The 23,158-nt window shown below is 49.7% G+C and overlaps 1 protein-coding gene across 4 annotated transcripts in view; it reads right to left on the minus strand.

Annotated features, from left to right (window-relative positions):
• Window positions 1–23,158, minus strand: part of CFAP57 (cilia and flagella associated protein 57) — an 81,970-nt gene that overhangs the window by 17,286 nt on the left and 41,526 nt on the right. For 3 of the 4 annotated variants that reach the window (XM_058717764.1, XM_058717763.1, XM_058717762.1), the window contains exons 16-22: window positions 21,407–21,580; window positions 20,336–20,494; window positions 18,034–18,177; window positions 13,466–13,582; window positions 11,952–12,086; window positions 11,726–11,869; window positions 4,224–4,356 (exon numbers count right to left, since the gene is read on the minus strand). In XM_058717764.1, the coding sequence (XP_058573747.1) occupies window positions 4,224–4,356; window positions 11,726–11,869; window positions 11,952–12,086; window positions 13,466–13,582; window positions 18,034–18,177; window positions 20,336–20,494; window positions 21,407–21,580 (1,006 nt within the window). Of the gene's footprint in view, window positions 1–4,223; window positions 4,357–11,725; window positions 11,870–11,951; window positions 12,087–13,465; window positions 13,583–17,277; window positions 17,669–18,033; window positions 18,178–20,335; window positions 20,495–21,406; window positions 21,581–23,158 lie in introns of those variants that run through there. The other variant, XM_058717765.1, reaches the window with a different exon arrangement.

Raw genomic sequence — 23,158 nt, forward strand, 5'->3', positions numbered from 1 at the left:
ATTTGTAATGTTGAGCATCTTTTCATATGCTTATTAGACATTTATGTATTTTCTTTGGATAAATATCTATTCAAGTCTTTTGCTCATTAAAAAAAGTTTTTTGTTGTTATTATTCCGTTGTAGTTCTTTATTTATTCTAGGTATCAGTCCTTTATCAGATATATGACTTGCAAGTATTTTTCTCCCATTGTGTGGACTGCTTTTTCACTCTTGCTGATAGTGTTCTTTGATGTATGAAAGTTTTAAATTTTGATGTAGTCCAATGTATTTAGTTTTCCTTTTGTTGCCTGTGCTTCTGATGTCATATTTAAGAAGTCATTGCCAGATCCAATGTCATAAAGATTTTCTCCTAGGGGCGCCTGGGTGGCGCAGTCGGTTAAGCGTCTGACTTCAGCCAGGTCACGATCTCGCGGTCCATGAGTTCGAGCCCCGCGTCAGGCTCTGGGCTGATGGCTCGGAGCCTGGAGCCTGTTTCTGATTCTGTGTCTCCCTCTCTCTCTCTGCCCCTCCCCTGTTCATGCTCTGTCTCTCTCTGTCCCAAAAATAAATAAAAAACGTTGAAAAAAAAAAATTAAAAAAAAAAAAAAAAAAAGATTTTCTCCTACATTTCTTCTATGAATTTTATAGTTTTAGCTCTTACATTTAGGTCTTTGGTCCACTTTGAGTTAATTTTTGTATATGATATAAAGTAAGGGTCCAACTTCCTTTTTTTTTTTTTTTTTGCATGTGGGTATCCTGTTTTCCCAGCACCATTTGCTGAAAAAATTGTCCTTTCCCCATTGAGTGGTCTTGGCACGCCTGATGAAAATAATTTGACCATATATGTGAGGGTTTATTTCTGGGCTCTCTACTCTATTCCATTGGTCTGTAAGTCTGTCTTTATGCCAGTACCACACTGTTTTGACTACTATAGTTTGCAGTAAGTTTTGAAATCAGGAGGTGTGAGACCTCCAATTTTGTTCTTCTTTTCCAAAATGGTTTTGGCTGTTTGGGATACCTTGAGATTCCGTATGAATTTTAGAATGGATTTTCTATTTCTGCAAAGAAATATCATTGAGACAGCGATTGTACTATCAGTAGATTGCTTTGGGTAGTATTGACAGCTTAGCAATACTGAATCTTCCAAACAGGAGGTGTTTTTCCATTTACTGGTGACTTAATTTTTTCAGCAATGTTTTGCAGTTTTCAGTGAACAGATCTTTTGCCTGCTTGGTTAAGTTTATTCCTGAGTATTTTATGCTTTTTGATGTTAATATAAATGCAACTGTTTTCTTAATTTCCTTCTTGGATTGCTCATTGTTAGTGTATAAAAACGCAACAGATTTTTGTGTACTGATTTTGTATGCTGCAACTGGCATTTTTTATCTTTTGCACGAAACCTCCCTCTATCCTCTTTAGAAGTTTGAAGGATTTTTTCTTCTGTTCTTTGGTCTTTAAGAACTTAATGATGATGGACCTGATCCATCTATTTTTTAGCCATTGTATTGGATACCAGGTAGATCTAACAGCTTCTTAAAGACTCCCTCCTTTTCAGTCATACCTTTACCCCCATTTCCTGAGATATCTGCTTCTGCTAATTCCTGAGCCTTGGTGGGGTTCTGTGATGTACATTACGTTTCTTTTAGGTTCCCCATTTCTGGCTTAGGAGTCTATGAAGTCAGTTACCACTCATCTATCTGTTTTCCAGCTTTCAAAATTTTGTATCTCTTTCCTTTTGTGTTTTCTTTGATCTTATGGGTTACTTATGCCATGTTAGTAGGTTTCTAATGAGCCATCTTTATTTAGAAGTTCTAATTATGTGGTTTTAGTAATTGAAAAACATGCAGGTTTGTCTATTAGACCTGCTAGTTCATTGTTATGTGAATGAAAACTTAATATAAATGCTGCTAAAGCTAAAAAAGTGATTTGGGGATGGCAATGTGTCCTGTTCAGATAAAGAGTTCTTAAAAACTAACTGAATTGGTCAGTCTTAAACAACTTGAGCATGCATATCTTGAGCTGACTTGTCTTGGAGGCCCATGTTCAAAACTAGAAGTCAGACAGGTTCTTCATGATCAAAGCAGACAGTTGGTAACACTTGTCTTCAACTGTTACAAATGAAATCTTCCTTGAGTAAAACTGTATCACACAGATGATATGATGTTGGGTTTGTTTCAGAATAATCCAAGGTGATGTGAGAGGAAGTAGCAGTAACTGGGAACTATGGATCCCGATGAAGCCAGAGTGGCAGGAGCTGATACTTGTTGAAGTCAGGGAATGGATTCATGGGAATTCATTAGGCTTGTCTCTCATTTTTTTTGCATATGTCTGAAAATTTCCACAATAGTAATAAGACTTGGCTATATCAGACAGTATCCTGAGGAGGTCCCAGTTGATTGTTTGCTAGGATGCTTGGGCATATTTGAAATATTTTTTAAAGAGAAGCTTCACAGGGGCGCCTGGGTGGCTCAGTCAGTTGAGCGTCTGACTTCTGCTCAGGTCATGACCTCACGGTTCACGGGTTCAAGCCCCATGTCGGGCTCTGTGCTGACAGCTCGGAGCCTGGAGCCTGCTTTGCATTCCGTGTCTCCCTCTCTCTCTGCCCTTCCTCTGCTCACGCTCTGTCTCTGTCTCTCTCTCAAAAATAGATGAACATGAAAAAACATTTTTTTAATTAAAAAAAGAGAAGCTTTGCAGTTGTTCACAGGCACATTTATGCTTCACCTTTGACGGAAGATGGTTTCATCTCTAAGAAGTATCTTAGACTTTGTAACACACACTGTGCTGTCATGTCAGTTTTTTAGACCTGATATTGCCACTTCAGGTACTACTCAGAGAGTTTACTCTTATCTCAACTATCTCCTTGGCTCTAACAAAAAGGGCAGATGAGACAACACAATTATATGTATAATTTTGTGATAGTTTAAGACTGCCAAGAAATTACAAAAATGGTACAGAGGGTTCTTGCGTGTCCTTTAGTCACCTTCTCCCAACGATAACCTCTTAGGTGGCCACAGTACACGAGGTGACTGACATTGGAGAGACTCAGTCCACAGCCATGGGAGGTGTCCATCCACTGAGCTTAGGTTTCTAAGCTCTATTCCTGAGTGTAAGCCACCAGAAAACAATATACTTGAATTGCATTGACTTAATTTTCCATAGAAATGCCTTATACTCTTGGTTTTTATCAACTGTCCAGATAAGAAACGCATACCTGAAGAATGATTTTAAAAAAATTTTTGTTTGTTATTTTTGAGAGAGAGAGAGACAGACAGAGCATGAGTGGGGGAGGGTCAGAGAGAGAGGGAGACACAGAATCCGAAGCAGGCTCTAGGCTCTGAGCTGTCAGCACAGAATCTGATGCGGGCCTTGAACTCGTGAACTGGAAGATCGTGACCTGAGCCAACATCAGATGTCCCACTGACTGAGCCACCCAGGCGCCCTGTGAAGAATGATTTTTTTATTGTCTGAAGACCTACAGTTAAAGGCTATCCATTGTGTTATTCAACATCCGTTTTATAAGGATCCATGTGATAAGTTTCTTACAAAATGTAAGGTTTGTCTTCCCTAGGAAAAAAGCCAAAAACCTTCTTTTGCCATAAATGAGGACTATGTAAACTCTCATATTTCTTTGTTTCTCTTTTTACCTCAGCTGTCAGAAATTCAGAGGAACTTTAGGATATGATTGCAGTAATTAACTCATTTAACATTTCTAATGTCATTCTTTCCTCTTTCCATTTAAGTAGTTTCTAATATTTCTTCTTGTCTTTATTTTAACTGTACAGGTCCACAATCCCTTATCTGCAATTCTCAAGTGCCAAAAGCTCTAAAAATGTAGAACATTTTAAAATTTATGAAGTTCAGTGTGAATATTCATGTTTCACTACAGAAATACGAATGTGTTTGATTTCAGGGACCTGCCTCAGACTCCTCTAGGGATGTTATATAATATGCAGTAGATAGTAAGCTCTTTCTAAAATTGGAAAGATTCTGAATTCTAAAACCAGAACTAACCCCAAGGATTTTGGTTGTGCACATGTTTGAATGTGGCAAGGGCCTCAAAGATCTTTTGGACAGCAGGTGTGCGGCATAGAGAGGTTCCCAGTAGGCCATGGGGTAGATGTGACCTGATACAGGAGGACGTTGGGGACAGGCAGCTGTGGAAGCCAAACAGAGATCTGCTTGTGGCTGCCATTGGTCCCTTGACCCCCAAGTTCATCTCCCTTGGCCACTGGTGACGTTACCTGTCTCTGGAACATCTTGTGGTCGGATTTTCTTGGTCAGTTTCAGAGCTGCTTCAAGGTCATAGACTTGGGAGCGGGTGAACTTCAGCTCCCTACGGAGCTCATTGATCTCCTTGATCAGGGAGACATTTTCCTGTAGAAAAGAAAGAAGAGAGAGTGAGTATGGATGGATGAGTGATGAATGGGCCCAGGGCCTGCATCTAGACCCTTCCCAGCATCAACGATGTTTTTCTAAGCACTTCATATGAATTCAAATACATTGAAGTATCATAATAACCCTATGAAGAGATTCTATTATAATCACAATTTTATAGAAGAGGAAACTGAGGCATAGAGAGGTTATGTAATGTGCCCAAATTACATAGAGAGCAGGTGGCAGAGCCAGGATTTTGACTCGGACAGTCTGGCTCCAGAACTCTGAGCTCTTATTTTATTTATTTATTTATTTATTTATTTATTTATTTTATTTTATTTTATTTTTGGGACAGAGAGAGACAGACAGAGCATGAACGGGGGAGGGGCAGAGAGAGGGAGACACAGAATTGGAAACAGGCTCCAGGCTCCGAGCCATCAGCCCAGAGCCCGACACGGGGCTCGAACTCACGGACCGCGAGATCGTGACCTGGCTGAAGTCGGACGCCCAACCGACTGCGCCACCCAGACGCCCCTACTCTGAGCTCTTAAAATACTCCGCTATCCTTTATTCATCTTTCCCCATTCATTTGTTGAATCTACGTTTTTTTGTTTGTTTGTTTTTTGTTTTTTTTTTGAGAGAGAGAGACACACACACAGTGTGAGTGAGGGAGGGGCAGAGAGAGGGAGACAGAGAATCCCAACAGGCTCTGCAGTGTCCGTGTGGAGCCTGATGCGGGGCTCGAACCCACGAAACTGTGAGATCATGACCTGAGCCAAAACCAAGAGCCAGCCGCTTAACTGACTGAGCCACCCAGGCACCCCTGTTGAACCTAAATTTATATGGTATTTGCTATGGCCCTGGGATGAACATAGAAATAAGAAATGGTTTTTGCCTTCAGCAGCATACTGTTTACTGAGGAGCACAGAAAAGCAAATGAATAATTAACATTTGCTATATCCATTGATAGTTCAGTTCTCTTGTGTTTGACAAATATCCATCCATCCATCTATCCATCCATCCATCCATCCAATATTTACTGAGTACTTACTGTGCTGCACTGTGCTGATCTGAGGTATACAGAAAGTTAAGACCTGGCCTCTGCTCTTGAGGAGCTTAGGGCTTAGCGGGGGATCTAGGCGTAATTGAGCGTGGCAGCCACCTTGATGCAATGGAGGGGTGGGGCACAGAGCTCTGCCCGAATGACCAGGGAAGAGTCCTAGGAATTGACCCCTGGGCTGAGGCTTGAAGGAGCTACCAAGGAGAGGGTAGAGGGGGTCGCACACAACTGGAGCAGCAAGAGAAAGGCACAGAAGTAGGACATGGCTGGTGTGGGGGGACCTGCGGTGGTTCCGTATCCCGGACACAAAGCGAGAGGCAGGTGCAGAGGAGTGAGGATGTGGAACCTGCTGGGGGCCTGGGGTGAGGGCTCTGCACCTGGGACCAAGCAGTCTCTTCTCTCTTCCCTCCTCACACCTCAAATCTGCCTTCCTTTTCACACTCAGCCTGAGGGCATCGAGGGCGGCTCCATGGAGATGTCCTTGTCATCATGGGCCCAGAGAGGGACTGGCTACTTTGCTTTTAGAGTACTCTTTGCTCGGCTTGTCTTCAGCAGTGCCTCTCACGTGACAGTGCAAACGAATCACTTAAGGATCCTGTTAAATGTGGCTTCTGACTCAGTAGGCTTGGGGCTGATCCTGAGATTCTAAGTTTTGAGCCAGCTCCTAAGAGAGGCTGCGGCTGGCCTGAGGGCCAGGCAATCCATGGGTAGCAAGGCCACTGAGGGTTGGAATGCCAAAAAAGGCCAATGCAGGCCACATAAAACGGACCTGTGCCAGGAACAACCACCACTTCGGACACTGTCTCCATAGCGGGAAGCATGGAGTCAGCCCAGAAAACAGGGTGACCCCAAGCACTGTTGTCTGTGAGCCATGACAACCACTTTTCTGTTACGGGGATATGCCTGTGGAGCCCAAGTGGGAGCAGGGCCTGAACTGGGGAGACCCTAACATATTCTTTCCCTCCAGAGCCCCTTTATCTGAGCATGTCAGATATACCTTCAGATTTTCAGTATATCACTTAATTTCAGTATTCCTCATTAAAAAAAAAAATTCTCTCCCTCTTGGATGAGATGCCCAATTATTGCTGATCCCTCGTTTTCAGGCTGGGCTTTGTGCCTTTTTTTCTATAAAGTCAGCAGATTTCTCCATCTGATCTTTTACTATTTTAACCAACCCAGGCTTTAGTGATGAATCTCCCACACTTCCTTTCCAGATGCTCTCCAGCAAAACTCTCTGCCAGTTTCCTCCCCTGAAACCTCTCTGCGCTGACTTTCTGTCATGACGTGATCGATTAAATATGTATGTATTTGGTTCCAAGACCTTGGACCCTACCTTGCATGTAAGAGGCGCTCAATAAATATTTGTGGAACGGATAGCAAATGAATAACTAATGCAGCAATATCAAGCTGAATAAGATGAGATTCTTACTAACAAGGAAATTACAAACCAGGGGGTAAAGGTTGCGTAGGGGAGAAGAGACAGACGGGAGACACAGGAGGGCCCGCGGGGAACTCAGGCAAACTTGCTCTGGCTCGGGGGTCTGTCCACTCCCCTACTTCATGGGCATCACTTAGCTTTCCCTTCTCTTGCCTCATTCGGTAAAGTAACAGTAATCAGATTGAAGATTAGAGACTGAAGGTACCATTTGTCCAGTCCTCTCCGGCCAGGTCTTGAGGTACTTCTGCATCACATTCATCCATTTTATCACTAAGTCCTGTCGATTCTGTGTCTGAACTGGATCTCATGTTCACCTTTCTTGCTGTCCATTTGTAACCCAGCTCTCAGCATCTCTCCCCTCTATTACCATAACGGCCCCAAGTGGGGCCCTTGCCCTAGTGTCTCCCCACCCCTCCATCCTTGACAGTCCTGCTTGGGACTTGGCTCCCAGTACTTTTTGGTGTGAATGCCTGTTTCTAACCCACTGCCTCCGTGATGCCTGCCACCCTAATGGGCCTTTAGGATAAGACCCAGTTCCCACTAGAGTGTGATCGAGACCCATGAGTTAATGCAGCCCGGTTCCCCATTCTGTTCACTCATTTTTTTCACTCGTTCATTCATTCACTGACTCTGAAAGCCTACTATGCACTGGTCACCGTGCCGGGCAAAGAAGGTCCAGCTTGGATGCAATGCTTAGAGAGGCCATGAGAGTCTGAAGAGGGGCGCACACCCAGTGGGAGAAGGACTTCCTGGGGAGGTGGGGAAGAGAGAGAAGACTGTTTCAGGCCTGGAACCAAGAGGGAGCAAGCAGGATTTGAGGCAGTAAATGCTGGATGCTGCTGCTGCTGCTGCTGGTAACAAGAGTAATCGTAACTTCAAGAGGTGACCGGATCCCTGCACCACGGCAAACATTTTGCATGCAATAACTCATCTAATCCCGGGACAACCTTATGAAGAAGGTGTTATTAGACTCATTTCCCTATGAGGAAACTGAGGCCAAGGCAGTGCTTCAGTGGTAGTAGAGGTGGGATTTGAATCCGGTCGTGTCTGCCTCCGAGTGCTTGCTCCTCTACAACTGTTGTCTCCCGGACTCTCCTTTCCACCTGTGACGGACGTCACCCCATTCCAACACCTCACGTCAGATGATGACCATGGGAGCCCCCGAAAAGTACAAGCTGGGCTCCCTAAAGTGGTTTCTGGGGTGGTCTGTGTTCTGGAGAATCCAGAGGTCACACTGAGGTCCACTGTATATGCCTTGGGTAGCTGTGTGAATTTAAAATGTGGACGCAACAGGTTTGCTGAGTCTTCTGTTCCTGATCCCTCCTTGGTCAGGACCACCTACAAAAGCCCCTCCAACCCTCCAGCCCCCCACCCAGCTCCTCTGCTGCAGGAAAAATGTGACCTGGGGTCCATCACGTGCCAGGTCTTGGGGTCTGTAAGAGTGACTGGCTAGGGAATGCTAAGTCCATTTCTATAGACAACCTTCTAAACAAAGGAGCTACACAGAGAGCCCTGGCAGGAACGGACCCTGACGGAGCCTTCGGCCCAGAAAGGAGAAGGAAGGGAATACCAATAGCACCCCCTACTGGCCTTACATATGTTGGCAGGGCCTGGCTGTGTGGAAGAAGCAGGCAACAGATGTGCTCCGTGGCCTTGGAAGCCCTGCATCAGTGGTGTCCTTCCGGAACCCACAGTTGGTGGGACGGACATCTGCCTAACCGCCCAGATGAGGCATCTCTCTGCTCCTCTTTCAGTCTTCCTGTCACATCCCACTTCTACTGAGTTGTTTTTTGATATCACAACTTACCCCTTCTGAGGTCTTCTCATTTCCGCTGAACGGACAGTCATCTCCAAATGGGGTGCCCCGCCTCCTGCCTTGCGCCAGCAGCCTGTCCACCCTGCCTACCCCGCTACCTGCTTCAACCTTGGGTGGCAACTGCTTCTATGATAAACGTGCTGCTTCTTGGTGTGGCAAGGAAAGCCCTCTCCGGGGACCCTAAGCTACTCACTCTCCAGTGGGCTTTTTCTTCTTGCCCCGGTGCTCTGCAATAGAGGAGGGTCTGGACGCCCGGGTCCCCAGACACCCCACGGGCCTCACTCTTCCCTGTCTGTTCTCAGGTGTTCTCTCTGCCTGGAAGCCTCTTCCCCCCACTTGCTCCCTGCTGCTTCTACTTCCTGTTCAAGGCACAGCTCAAATGCCTCCTCCCCTAATTGAAGCCTGCCTCTATGAGGGGCACACGGCACTGGATATACCATACTAGCAGTGCTTATCTGTATCTGGTTTCAGTTTCCTACCACGAACTGTTGAGGGCAGGTGTACTACCCCATTCATCTTGGAATCTTCCATGGCCGGCACAGAGTGTGGCACGTAAGAAGCCCTCAATATTGTGTCCTGAATGAATGTGTGTCCTAGTTGTTTGTATTCAAAGCAACTCTTATTTTCTCATCGGCAAGCATGCTGGAGAACGAGTGGAGAGGCCCTGCACTCCTGTATGAACATATAAATGAGACAGTGACCTCATTTTCTGTGTTTTCTATTGAGTATCTGCCTTGGCCTTCCTTGACCTCTTTGGACTGAAGCCCCAGGGCCTTGGTACCTGCGGATACAGGTCCTTACCAACGCAGAGCAAAGCATCAGGTCCCCAGGCCACCTGCCTGGTCCAAGCTGTGATGGCCTTCCAGGCTCTCCCACTGATTTCTGCCTTGGTTCTTCAGTAGGTCTTTAGGTTGGAGGACAGGAAGGGAGATAGCATTTTGGAGCACCTATTCCATACCAGGCCAGTGCCTAATGCTTTACATTAGCTTTCTCATTCAATCCTTGCAGTAACTCGCTGAGGCTGGTACTTTCTTCCCCAGTTTATAGACAGGAAAGGAGGTTCCTGGGGAAGTTAAGGAATTCCCCCAAAGTCTCCCAGTAAGAGTGGTTGAGGCAGGATGAACCGGGTTTAGACAGTGTCCATTCTTGTTTCTCTTGCCCTGACACCTTGCCTGGTCCTGGCCTGGACCCTCTCCTTCAACTTAAGATCAAAGAAGGAAACAATTTTTGTAAGTAAAAAGAGTAGCTTTGAAAGTCTGTCTCCCTCCCTTTCTTTCCTTCTTTCCTTCTTTCCTTCTTTCCTTCCTTCCTTCCTTCCTTCCTTCCTTCCTTCCTTCCTTCCTTCCTTCCTTCCTTCTTCTCCTTCTCCCTCTTTTCTCCTCTCCTTTGCTTTCCTTTCTTTTCTTTCCACCCTCCTTCCCTTCCTTTCTTCCAAACAAACTCTGACCCAGAGCCCACTATGATAAGCAAGGAGTCTCCTTGGTTAAGGGGTGGGGACCCAGAACCCTGCCGGCTGATCCTGTCTTGCTCCATGCAGTTATCCGGGGTATGTTTATGGATCCACAGGGCTCCACAGCACACGAGTTTACAATGCTGCTCCAGAAAACACTCTTCTGGGGATTCCCCTGGCTGTTGGCTCCCTCCACCAGCCCTCAGGGAGCAGTAGGGCTGGGCAGGGGCCCTGCTGTGTCTCCTTGCCCCTTCTACCATCTCACCCTGCTTCACAGGAGCGGGCACGTGGCCTCTGGGGTACCTGGGAGCCAAAGACCTATGCCTGACCTGAGTGGCCTCGTGCCAATGCTTGCACCCTCTGCCTGGCTGGCCTGTGGTCTTCACTTTCCTTTTCCTTCTCCAGGGACTGGCATTTGCTTTACCCAAATCCGCTTGGCGTGGAGAGAGGGACCCCACCCCTGGAGAACCCTTCAGGCCTGTGCTCTGCTGGCAGGGCGCAGACGAAGGCACAGCGACGCCACTGGCTGTCACCTGCTCCTGTAGTCGCCCTGGTCCCACTGCCCAGCATGCTGCACTCCGGGGCTCCAGTGGGCTCTCCATGCCTGGGGGGCCTTGACACCGCCAGCCAGGGCTCAGTGCATCAGCTGCTGGTGCCAAAAGGGTGCCACCAAATGGATGCGCTCCTCTCTCTGGGCTTCTGACCGCTCTCGCGGCCAGGAGCAGGGCAGTGGTCTGATGGTGTAGGGGGCTGCTTGTGGGATGGACGGCACAGACCCACCACGCCTGGGTCCCACTGGCCCGAATCACAGTGCACCTATGTGGGGACTGGTTGAGCTGGGAACTGGTTTGTTTCAATCTGCGGCCCATCCCCATCCCGGTATTTTAATTATGGCATTAAAGCAATATAAACATAAAAAGGTACGTGCCTTATAAATGTGATTCTGATGTTCTCTTTTGATATTAAATCGCATTAATTGCCTCAGACGATACTGATACTCAAACAGAAATCTGGCAGAAGAATCCTGATCGGCAGTGCTGATCAGTGGAGGCGGCAGTAATGGGGTCAGGCTCTCCGGAGAGCCTGACGGAGGATCCCCGGGGAGGTGGGTGTAGACACAGTGAGGCCAACACGAGGGGTGGGTGTGGTTGGCTTCGGACCCAAGAGATAAGGGAAGGGACCTGAGGCCCAGAAAAGGTAGAAGAGGTGTGGAGATGGGTGTGTCTCGAAATACAAGCAGCAGAATAAAAAGAAGCAAAGGAAAATCAGGTGAAATAAGAGTTGGAAACTACAGAAAAAAGGAGAGAGTGACTCTGGAGAGCTGGATGGAGGGCCAGAGCGGGGCAAGGGGGGGGTGCAGGACACAAGAACACTTTGGGTAAAGAGGGGCGGAAAAAAGGAACGGGTGCCTGGTGAAGTGGTCGGGGGGAAAGGTGATAGAAATGAACGGGTATTGGCGGGGCAGGGGTGGGCATGGAAACACCTAGAAAAAACATGGAGAGGCTCTTGGCCACGGTCACAGCCAGGTCAGGCTCCGGGAGGTCAGAGGAGAGGGCTCAAAGAGAAAGGTGTAGAGAAAGCTACATCTGGGGGACGCGCACGTACCTGCATGATGCGGACATAATCGGTGCGGCGCAGCTCGCTCTCCTTGACCACCTTTTTCCTGAGAGTGGCCAGGTTTCTCTCCAGGTGCTCCCGCTGACGGGCGTACTCCTGCTGCAGGTCCGTGTTCAGCCCTGCGATCTCCACCTGATGGGCCAGCCGGGCTTCTTAAGGAGGGAGCGGGGACCCGGGAGAGAAGGGGAGTTGGGGAAAGGGAGGCAGAGCTCACCATGTCTGCCCGCTGCACGTACTTCTCAAAGAGAGCTCGGACCTTCTCCTTCAGGAGCCGGGGTTCCTGGATGTACGCTACGCAGTTGTGAAGGTCTGTCTTAAACCGTCTGACCAGCGCCTCCAGGTCCCGCTCCTGCAATCAGAAGGACTTAGTCTGGCACCACAGGGGCTCTGCAGGGAGCGGGCAAGGGCGCAGGCAGAGGCACATGGCAGCAGGAAGACAAAGGACACCTCATCTGGGACTCAACAGTTGACCACCAGGGCCCGTAGTGGACACAGACACCTAGGGGGGTGTGCAGCCGAGAGGCAGACATACTAAAACTCAGGGGCAGCTGCCTGGACAGCCTCATGTTTAAAAGGCCACACGGCAACTCCTGGATTGCCTCTGGGTCCCTTTCAGGACCACACCTTAAAAGATGAAAGGCAAAAAAAAAAAAAAAAAAAAAAAAAATGGAAGGCAGTGTGAGTGGTCACCCTTTTCCTTCCTGAGCCAAGACGGATCGTATTGCTTCTCTCTAGTGGTCCTTGGGCCAGAGCTCCCATGTCCCCCTTCTTAGCTCACCCAGGGTTTATTCTTCCAGACAGTCAGGAGGGCTGCTGTGAGCGAGTAGTGGAAACATGACCAGATTGGGCAGATCGGTCCAGCTGCAAACTTGGGCCAGAGGCTCGTTCTCCCACCCTCCTCTTGCTGATACCCATCCTCCTCTACCCCTGACCTGGAGGGTCTCTCCTCCCTCTTCGCTCCCACGGCCCTTTGTTCAGCTATCATAACCCTTCATCTTGCATTACAATTAATATGCACACACCGCAGATCCCCTAGCAACCTGTTCGGGTTGTAAAGGGCAGGACCTGTGTCACGTTGGTTGCTCTGTGGCTTCTACTGTTACCTAGCCCAGAGTCGGTGCTTCATGTGGGGAACGGAGAAAAATCCATCTGATTCCACAAACACGATGGGGTGCCCTGTGCTAGGGAGTGGCGGCGCAGCCATGTCCCAGCCCGGGACCAGAAGACCTAGTTCCTTCCCAGGGCTGACTCTCAGTATACCACTTAGCTATGGGCACCGGGTGACTTTTCTTAACCTCCTCATCTCTCTGGCCTTATCTACCTTATTTATTACCTAAAGAGACTGGACTAGACAATTTCCGAGGCCCTCCTTGCCTCGGCGTGTTTTTTGTTTGTTTCTTTCTTTTGGTAGTCAAAACCTTTTGCCACTGACTACAATGACCTCTCTGAGCATATTCCTTCCCCGGGCCAAACAAGCCAATGCTGCAAGCGTCCTTATGAAACCGGCCCCGCTCCCTTTGAGCACTTCACCCAAAGTCATCTTAGTCTCAGTCATGTAGATTTGCATGGGCCTGAAACCAGGCAGGGCTGTGAGCAAGTGAGGGGAGAGTTAAAATGGGAACGTATCTTAGCAATGGGCTGGCGCCGTCTCTCAGAAGCCAGCTGCCCCTTGCAGACAGGTGCCAGATCCTAAATCCAAGATCCGCCAGACTCTGAAAATCCTCACACCTTCTGTCTCTCTCTGTGCATCTCCTGATCAGTGGCTCTTAGTTTCTGCCACAGTTCCGTGATGTTCAGCTCCAGCTGCGTGTTCTGCTTATGGAAACGCTCCAATTCTGCTTCCATCTATGGAGAACAAGGGGATAAAGTCAAGAATAAGAAAGTAAGGGAATACAAACAATATTTGGGAACTGAAGCCTATCGGTGGGAATGTGTCCCCAGCTACCAGGACATTTCTAGCTCCCACCTATGTCGTCTGGAATGAAACCATTTTCCCAACTCCTGGCCACCCCGGTAGGCCCCCATCCCTTGGTGGGTGTATTAACCCAGATCATGTGTTTCTATAGCCAGCCTCAGAACTGCCCCCTCCGAGTTTCCGTTCCTTCGGCCACGCTGATGACCTTCTTTTCTTGACTCTCACGTACTGGGACCTGGAAACTGAGGCAGGGTTCTGCACAGAAGCACCTTCCTTGCCTACTTTATGAAACTGTGTGAGTGAATCTCGACGCTTTGGGGCCGCAAGCCATCAGAGTCGATCCCAAAGCACAACGTTTTAAGGGACCAGCAGGTAGGCGTCCCCAGCCTAAGGAACCTCCGTCTCATCACTCTGTTGAAAAGGTTGTAAAAGTACAGCTGAGGAGACTATCTCATCTTCAAAAGAGAAGTAAGAAGCCACCAATGAGCTTCTGAAAGATTTTTATTGGTTGTTGCATTTGTATTAACCAAAGACGCATGAATGACAACTGGAGCTTCTGATTAGGACGAGAGCAGGTGGAGGTGAATTCTCAGTTGATCCGATTTCTGCCAAAAGCCAAGGGGGTGAGGTTTGCTTGACACACCGTATCTGGTGGACACTAGTATTCCTGTTAATAGAGAGGGGCGCTATTTTGGGGGGATGGGACAGGTCACTGGGTTCTTTAGTGGCTGGATGGAGTAGCTCCTCTAACCTATCCCAGGCCCTTCGGTCAGATTTCAAGGTTCCTGACCATCTTTGGGGGTATCGGAAAGCCCCGTTGCACCACATTCACGGTCTGGACACGAAGGCGCAGCTTGCAGGAGAATGTTATCAAACTTATTGGAAGAATCTGGATAGACAGAATAGCCCTTTGGCTCAGCGCCTGGCATGAAGTCAGCACTCAGTATTCATCTGAACGAGTGAATGCGCGGCCAGTGTAGAAGGCGAAGGGGAGCCACGGTGAGGGAGGAGAGGGGTGCTTGAAATAGCCTGCCTTCTGGAAGAGGAATGAAAAGGTAAACGTGCCACGCTGGTGCTACATCAAACCACCTTGTGCAGGACACAGGGAGTGTGGGGACGTGCGTGGCTAAAGAATGAACGTGTCCACTGGAGAGGGCTGGCGGCCACTACCGGCACGGGGATACAGAACTGATGAAGACAGAGCGTCCGTCTGCAAGAAGCCTTGAGGTCTAGAGGAATAAGAGGGAAGATCCAGGTAGAAAGTACCCTCTGTGTGCAGAGGACGCGGGGAGGCAGTGCCCGGAAAAGGGATGTTCAGTCAAGTTCCACAAGACAAATCGGTACTAGAAGACAAAGTGGAGAAGGGGAGTTCCAGGCGGAGAGAGCAGGCCACGCACAGAGAGGCCCAGGGCTATGGGCAGCCGGGTGCCTCTCTGCCGGCTACAGGTGGTCCAGGGGGCTGCATGTGAGGGAGGGAGAGAGGGGCTGGAGAGGTCAGCTGAGCTGGATCATGCAGGACCCAGGGGCAGAGGCTCACGTGCGGAGAAGTTGTGCCTTCATGCCGCCCAGAAGTTTGGCCATTATCCTGAAATCTCAGAGCCCTGGCAGGTTTTACCCAAGGGGTGGCATGGTTTGCCCTTAGAAGGCCTGATGCGGAGGTCCTACCGGAGACAGCACGACTGGAGCTGGGCACACCAGTCAGGGGTGAGATGGGGCCCAGACCAAGGGAATGGTGGCAGAAAGAGAGCAAGGCGCTTCTCCAAGGTCATGTCTGAGTGCCTACAGCTGGCTGTGCCTCTTTTTCCATGGTCTCGAAGCCAGCAATGACAGATTAGGTTAGAAAGGAAGTAATACGGGCAAAGCCTCAAAAGCCACTGAGAACAAAAATAACGTATTTCACAGAAAAATTGTGAAATACTCTGAGTTTGAATAGCTGGCCGGGCAGCTAGGAAACTAGCCAGTATGTGGGAACAAGTATCCTTTTCCTGGTGGAAAAGCCCCATCTACTTTTCCATGTGCTCTCCTCACACTCAGTGACTCTCGGTGGGGGTGGGGGCAGGAAACAGGTATTTTACCCCCAGAGGATATTTGGCAACAACATCTGGAGACATTTCTGGTTGTTACAACTGGGGGGAGGGGAGGGTTGCTACAGGCATCTAGTGGGCAGAGACCAGGGATGTTGCTAAATATCTTCTAGTGCAGGGACTCCCTGTGACAAAGAACTATCCGCCCCAAGATGTTAAAATGAGAAAACCTCGCACTGAATGAAAAAACAAGGGGGTGAAGTGAAACGATAAGGTTCTGAATACTCCCTAGGAAGCAGATAGTCCCATCGTACTGAAGAGAAGCTGGAAAAGTATATGTGCAGGGAGGTACCGAATCAAGGAAGTATTAGATTTTCATCCACGGAGGAGGGTTTACAGCTTCCTTCTTGGAGGAAAAAGAACTTCACACGAGATCCACAGCGGGTGGGCCAAATGGGCCTCTGACCTCCTGAAGGTCCAAGGTCAGAGGCCTCCAGGGGAGGAATCAGGTCTGGGCTTCAGCCCTGGTGGTAACTGGCGTGGTGTAGGAGGGGCCCTGTTTGAATCACTCTCAAGGTGCAGGCGTATTCCCTGCTGAGGGTCAATGCCGTGGTCGGCCCAGTTACTGACGGGAAAGTGAATAATCCTTCAGGTGTGTTGGGGTGGATAGTAACTGACCCAACTGTAAATCCACTTGACAAATGAGGAGGGGGCCCATGGGATGGTGATTTCCAGGGGCTGGCAGTACACTGACTTTCCAGGCAAGTGGGGCCTCTGCTCTTTTCTGGGCTGCCATTTTTGGGCCCTGAGGTCACTCAAGAATGGCAGGAGGCCCAGATGAGGCAGCTCTGTGGTTGGCTGGGAACATCCTGCTTTTCTCCAGAGGCCAGGAGAAAGTCACTGGCACAATGGCAAACCATCTCTGGACACTCTAGCCCTGGACTGATCCTACCACCTGGCTTCTTTCCTGGGCCTCCTAGAGAAAAGGCTTTGCTTTTCTACACCAGAGCTCCTGGGTATCCAATTCTACTCGGGCCATCGATGCTCTCTGACACACTTTACTTGTATCCTTGCTCAGCACAATGAGCGAAAGTGGATGGGGAGTGGGAGGCCATTTTGGATAGGGTAGCCTGGGAAGGCTTCCCTGAAGAGGTGACAAAGGAGCCTCCACATGGAAGATATGGAGAAGCCGCCAGTCATAATCTGAGCACTTCTGGGCAGAGGGAGCAGCACTGTAAAGGTCCAAGATGGGAAAAGCTTGGCGTAGCCTCAGAACCGTCAGAAAGCCTTTGGGCTGGTGCTGGGGGAGGGAGCCTGGAGACAAGATTGGAGAGGGGTAGCAGCTGAATCATGCAGGGCCCTGGTAGGGGGTGTGGATTTTATTCTAGGTGAGATGGGACACCACTAGGGGTTCGCTGTGGCCTCTGTGTGGAGAGATCAGACTGGAGGCTAGACTCAAGTCCAGATGAGGGATGACAGAGTCTTGCACCCAGGTGAGGCAGCAGAGAGGAAAGAGGGCTAGATTTGGGAGGTCTCTGGGAAGACCATCAGATAGGCACTGGCGATCATTGGATACAGCCATTGTGGGGGGGGGGGGCGCAGGAAGAATCAAGAAGACTACACTTGTACCTTAAGCACGTGGGTGGATTGTGGTAACTTACTGGGAAACAGGGAACAGAAGGGAGGGAAAGGCAGGAATTTGGTTTTCAATCAACCCTGGACGTCACAGCTGCAATCGGCTTAAGGAGATGCACTGTGAATGGGGTGGAGGGACCAACGGGGGCCACTTGTACCTCGATGGAATCTCAGGAGTCCTTGTCCTGTTGATCTTGCTTTTAATCTCTCCTCTCTACCTTCCTCCTGTCTGCTTCCCAGAACACATACTTAAGGTTGCCACTCTCCTGCTCAAGAGACTTTGCATGACTTCCTATTCCTCCTCAGATGGAGTCCAAACACTGCAGCTTTGCATACGCCCCGACCAACGTTTCCAGACTGAGAAAAAAAGGTTCATTTGGAGGAGGGTGCTTTCAGATGCGACGGGCTGGTGGCTGAGTACACACCGCCCCCTGGTGGCTGAAGGCCCAAGAGCCGCGGTTTCCCTCGGAGGGCCCGAGCACAACCTAAGGTCCGGCCGCATGCCAAATCTTAAAGCATTCACTCCTGCACAACTGAGTCCCCGCTGGGCCTCTCCTGTGACATCCTCTACAGAGTGGAGGCCCGCATACCCTGGGACAGGCAGGGATTGGGAGGAGGGGTTTTTCTTATCGCCCCCACCCCACCCCCTTGCTACCCCAGCCAGGAACCGTTGGGGAGGCGACACTAGTCCAGGAGGCCAGAGTGGTTCAGATGGTTCTCACCTCCTGAATCTGTTCCTTCATCACCTTGATCTCATCCTCTCGTGGTTCTATTTGCTTCTTCAGCTCCTTTATTTTGTAGTCGAGTACAAACTTGAATTTCTCCAGTTCTTGGTTTTTCTTTTTCAGATCATAGATGCGCTTCTCCTGTGGGCGAGATGAGAGAGAAGTAAGAGATGGCAGGAGGCTCCGGCATATGGAAACCCTTTAGGGAAAGGACATAAATCCTGTGACCTGACCGAGGAGGCCACAGGCTGCTCTCCCGGCTGGGGGCACAGAGGCTGGCTCCCCCACTAGGGCTGTAGCACTGACTCCTTGGCTTCTGTGCCGGGACTCAGCATTCATTCACTCAAATATAGCTTGTAGGCGACTGCATTTTCTAAAGCTGGCCTCAGCAGCATCTCCCATCCCACAGGCTCTCTGCAACGTGACCATATGCTTCTCCATCAGGAGGGAAGATCTAATTCCTTTCTCTTGCATCTGGCTGGACTTACGGTTTGCTTGTAACCCAAAGAATGCTGCTCAAGTGATGCTGTGTGGCTTCCGGTCTAGCTGAGAAAAGGCTAAGCAGCTTCTACCTGGTTTTCTTAGAACTTGTGCTGTGAGGGAGGCCATCTGCTATGGAGAAAGTTCCCCTACACTGAGAATCCCCGGCTGAGGAGCACAATGGCACTTTGGTTGACAGTGCCCGTGGAGCCCAGCCTCCCAACCACCCTGGGAAGTATGAATGAAGAAGCCATCTTGGATGATGATCTTCTACGCCCAGCTATTTGTGTCATCCCTGACTGAAGCCCAGCAAGGCCCCTGCCATCAGGGACAAAGATAGGCCATCTTGTTGTAGGCTGTCCAAATGCCAGGCCCACAGAACCCGAGAGAATAAACAGTTGTTACTGTTTTTTTGTTTTTCCTAAGTAGGCTCCACATCCAGCACGGAGCCTGACGTGGGGCTCGAACTCGCAAGCCTGAGATCAAGACCTAAGCTGAGATCAAGAGCAGATGCTTAACCGACTGAGCCACCCAGGCACCCCAAAGTTGTTGTTTTGTACCACTAAGTGGCCAGGGTCTTGTCTGTTGGCTTAAAGGGGATTCAGAATGTATCCAGGAGCCTAGAGTTGGCAAGCTATGTATGGCCTTTGGATCAAATTTGACCTGTTTTCATAAACTCATTCATGCATTGTGTATGGCTGATTTTACAACACAGTGGCAGAGCTGAGTAGTGCGACAGAAGCCATGCTGTGTGCAAAGACGAAATATTTACTACCTATGCCTTTACGGAAAAAACTTTGCTGTCCCTGCCACAGGCAATGGGGAGCTATGGCAGAGTTCTAAGGGGAAGAGTGACACAATTACAGGGTATGGTGGCAGGGAGCGGGGGTAGGAAGTGGGAAGGAAGTCCGTTAGACTGGTTAGGAGACTGTTGCAATTTTAGGTCAGGAGGCCTTAACCTCCTTATCAACACCCCCCCCCCCTTTGAGAATCTGAAGAGAGCTTTGGACCCTCCCTACACAAACACCCAGGTACATACACAAACACTCAACATGCAGAAATTTCATGCGTTTCCCCTTATCAGATCCCGAGGGGGCCCACGTCACAGGTGAGAAAACAAGGCTTAGAGAAATTGCCCAAGATCCTGTGGCAGATAAATGGCAAAGCCTGTGCTAGAACCCAATTAGCCAGGGCTAAAGCCCACCGTCTCAACCACTGGAGAATTCTGCCTACCCGAGGCAGGAATGGCGAGGAGAGAGGCAGGAGGGCACACATCCTGGATTTGCTTAGCAGGGGGCTATGAAATTTGGGTAAGCCTCACAAAATGTGATGTGTCTGTCTTCTAAGTGTTTTGTGAGAAAGGCATTCTGAAAAGTGGTCCCAGCTTTCTGGGGAGCCTGGCAGTTGTAGGTCAACCGCAGGGAGTGTGCAACGTCTGTGGGGACGGTCACCCGAGGACACCTGGAGCCGTGGTGAGCAGGGGCCCTGCAGTCAGCCGACTTAGATTCTTATCCCAAGTCTGTCGCCTATCGACGGGATTACCTTGGGCAAGATACCAAACCACCTGGAGCTCAGTTTCCTGAGCTCTACAGGGGGTCCCTCATGGCCCCTGGGGTGGCCGGGAGAACTGAGTGTGGTGTGTTTACAGCAATCGGCCCAGCACCCAGCACCCAGTAGGCCCTTCACAGACCACTCATCCCCATCAGGTTAAATGAATGTGTTTCAAGCACTCAGGGACCCTCTCTCCGGAGCTTGGTTCTCCTCCCCTGGGTCCATCCATCTGGGTGGTGGTTGAAGGAGGGCAGAGGTGAGCCTTCACCTTATCTTGAATTGTCTCATCTCTTTCCTGGATTTCCCGCTTGAGGCCCAGGATGTCCTTCTCCAGGGACTTAATGACCCCTTGCAGCTTCACCTGCTCCCTCTTCAGGCTCTCAATGTCATTGGTTCGCTCTTCAACCTCCTTCTGCAGGCTGCTGAACTGCAGACACAAATGGCAGCAACAGAGACCACCAAAGTCTTTGTGCTTCCCTCCCCGCCTCCCAAATGCCGGTGAACTTAAAGAGGTCCCCAACACACCACCGACCTGTGACCTGAAAACATGTCTAGTACCCAACATTTCTGGGATTTTAGGAGTGAAGTTTTGGAGATTTGGGACAGTTTGGGGATTTCCCTGGCAGCACGAGTGATGTAGCATTCTGTCTGATGAGATCCAGTCCCATCCCCTTCCATGAGGATGGGCTGTCGGGGTTCCTGAGCGGACCCAGAGTTTTCCAGGACCTTGCCAACCTTGAAAGGTTGGGATCCATGCCCCATTAAGGTCACAGATACTGTAACTGATGAGCCACCTTGGCCATGTCTAAGAAGGGAAGAAGACATTGTCCCTGGTTCCCTGGATTAAGTAGGGTGATTTCTAATAGGAAGGAATGTGAGTTTGCTTTGAACTTGGCTTCTCTAAGGCTGAACATTTTGGGGAAACTGTGGCAATTCCACAAGGATCTGTGAATTGAATCCCACTTCACTCCAACCACCAGTGACAATAAACATGTGTCTTGCCTTATAAACCAAGCATCCCACACCCCAGTCCTTCTCCTGCCCACAGCTCCCTGCACTGAGACCCTGATGACACCTCCGGCAGGGACTTGACCTTCATCTCCGTTTCTACCCGAGGTTTAACTCTGAAAACTGACTAAATCCTACTAGCCCATAAATGAAAGTCTGGGGTGTCCATCTGGTGTTGGGGCAAATGTCACTATTCCGGTGAAAAGGACAGAGAAGGGACAGTGCCACGGAGAGATGTTAAGGGTGCATCTGCCTGGCGGTGCAGAGAGATTGGTAATACAGCCCTCGCCTGCGCCCAGGCCTGTCGGGGAACCACACGTGCGATAGATACCTTCTTCCTCATGATGCCGGTTTCTCCTTTGAGTCGCAGGTTTGATTCCTTTTCATCCCGAAGCTTTTTCTCGTACTTGGTTTTGATATCTTGGATTTCTCGGTCTTCATCTTCTTCGATCTGTTTCTTGGTCTCTTCAAACTCCCGCAGCTGCTGCCTGACGTCTTCCTGTGCCTGGTTCAGGGAAGGGGGAGAAAAGGCACTTGACCCTTTTGTGCTGAGAGGGTGCGGGGTGAGATGAGCATGTGGGGTCTATCATGGGGAGTGGGAGACAGAGTGCTATTACAGAAATGGGAACCAAGGCCCTGGGTCCCCTGACCTTCCACTCTCCTGTCTGTCCTCTGCCTTCCCTTCACATCTACCAGATGTGGCTGCAGGCTCCCCTTCAGTGACCACCCTCCCAACACCCCCAGACCTGTTCCATCTCTGGTCTTCTTTACAATGACACCCACGCTTCCTCTATCTTTCCTCCACTGAACCTGTGACAGTTGTAATTTTATATTTGGGAAGTACTTGATTGCCTTTTCCATTAGATGTAAGTTCCTCGAGGAAAGAAACCTGGTCTATCGTGCCCACTGCTGAGTTCCCAGGGTACAACCGGCACGGGCCCACAGTTGGTACTCAATACCTGAATAAAAGAGTGAAGCCTTAAAAAAATCTTTTTGAGAGAGAAAAAGCACGAGTGGGGGAGGAGGGAAGAGCAAGAGAGAGGGAGAAGGAGAATCTCAAGCAGGCTCCATGCTCAGCACAGAGCCTGACGTGGGGCTCGATCCCATGACCCTGGGGTGATGACCTGAGCCAAAATCAAGAGTTGGTCGCTCAACCGACTGAGCCACCCAGGCGCCCCAAAAGAGTGAACCTTTAACTCTGCCCTCCTGCTCCTTAATCCAATCACCTGCACGTCCCCCATCACTTTGTGTTATATTGCAATTGCCTGTTGGACAGGCTCCTGGAAGCTCCTTGATGGCAGGGCCACATCTCTCTGCTCACCACCGGGAACACCCTGCACAGCAGCTGGCACGTCACTGGCGATGAATGAATGCAAGCCTGGAGCCCAGACGCTGGAAGAACCACCTCTGCCTGGTGGAGTCTGAGAAGTGACTCGGGTGTGACTCCTCTTTGCTTACTGCCCCCAAGTGGTGCAAGTTACAGATCCTTTTTCTCTCATACTGACTCTGGCATTCTTCCAAACTGCATGTACCATCCCTGGAGTGAGTGTTTCAGGGGTGAAGAGAGACAAGATGGTTTTCAAACTGGGTCTCCAAGAAAGGCTTCTCTCTTTCCCCACCACACGTCATCAGGCCCTTGCTGGATGGAAGTGTGGCAAGGTGTGCTCTGTCTGTGTCCCAGAGTCGCCCGCCAGCCACTGCTCTTGCTCTGGTAGATGTCGCTAAAAAGGAGAGTAGGCCAGCCAGGTTGGCGAGAAGGCATGCCAGGCGGAAGCTCCCTAGGAAAGCTCTGAGTTGAAATCTTTGACTCAGAAGAAGAAATGGTTGTGATCACAGTGTGGGCCCTGGGAGGAAGGCCAGCCTCTCTCCCCTCAGGGCAGATTCATTCCCTCCACCTCGGCCCCCAAGGCCAAGCTCAGATCAGTTTCCTGGAGGTCAACAAACATTTCTGGAGCATCTAGGATGTGCCAGGGGGGCCCTGGTTTGAAAATCAGTGATGGGTGAGCCATAGTCCTTGCCCTTGAGAAGTTCCCCTGGAGAAAGAGATATTAACACAGGACGCTACCGTGTAGGCCGTAAGAGA

The sequence above is a fragment of the Neofelis nebulosa genome, chromosome 2, assembly GCF_028018385.1.
Source record: "Neofelis nebulosa isolate mNeoNeb1 chromosome 2, mNeoNeb1.pri, whole genome shotgun sequence".
Classification (NCBI taxonomy): Eukaryota; Metazoa; Chordata; class Mammalia; order Carnivora; family Felidae; genus Neofelis; species Neofelis nebulosa.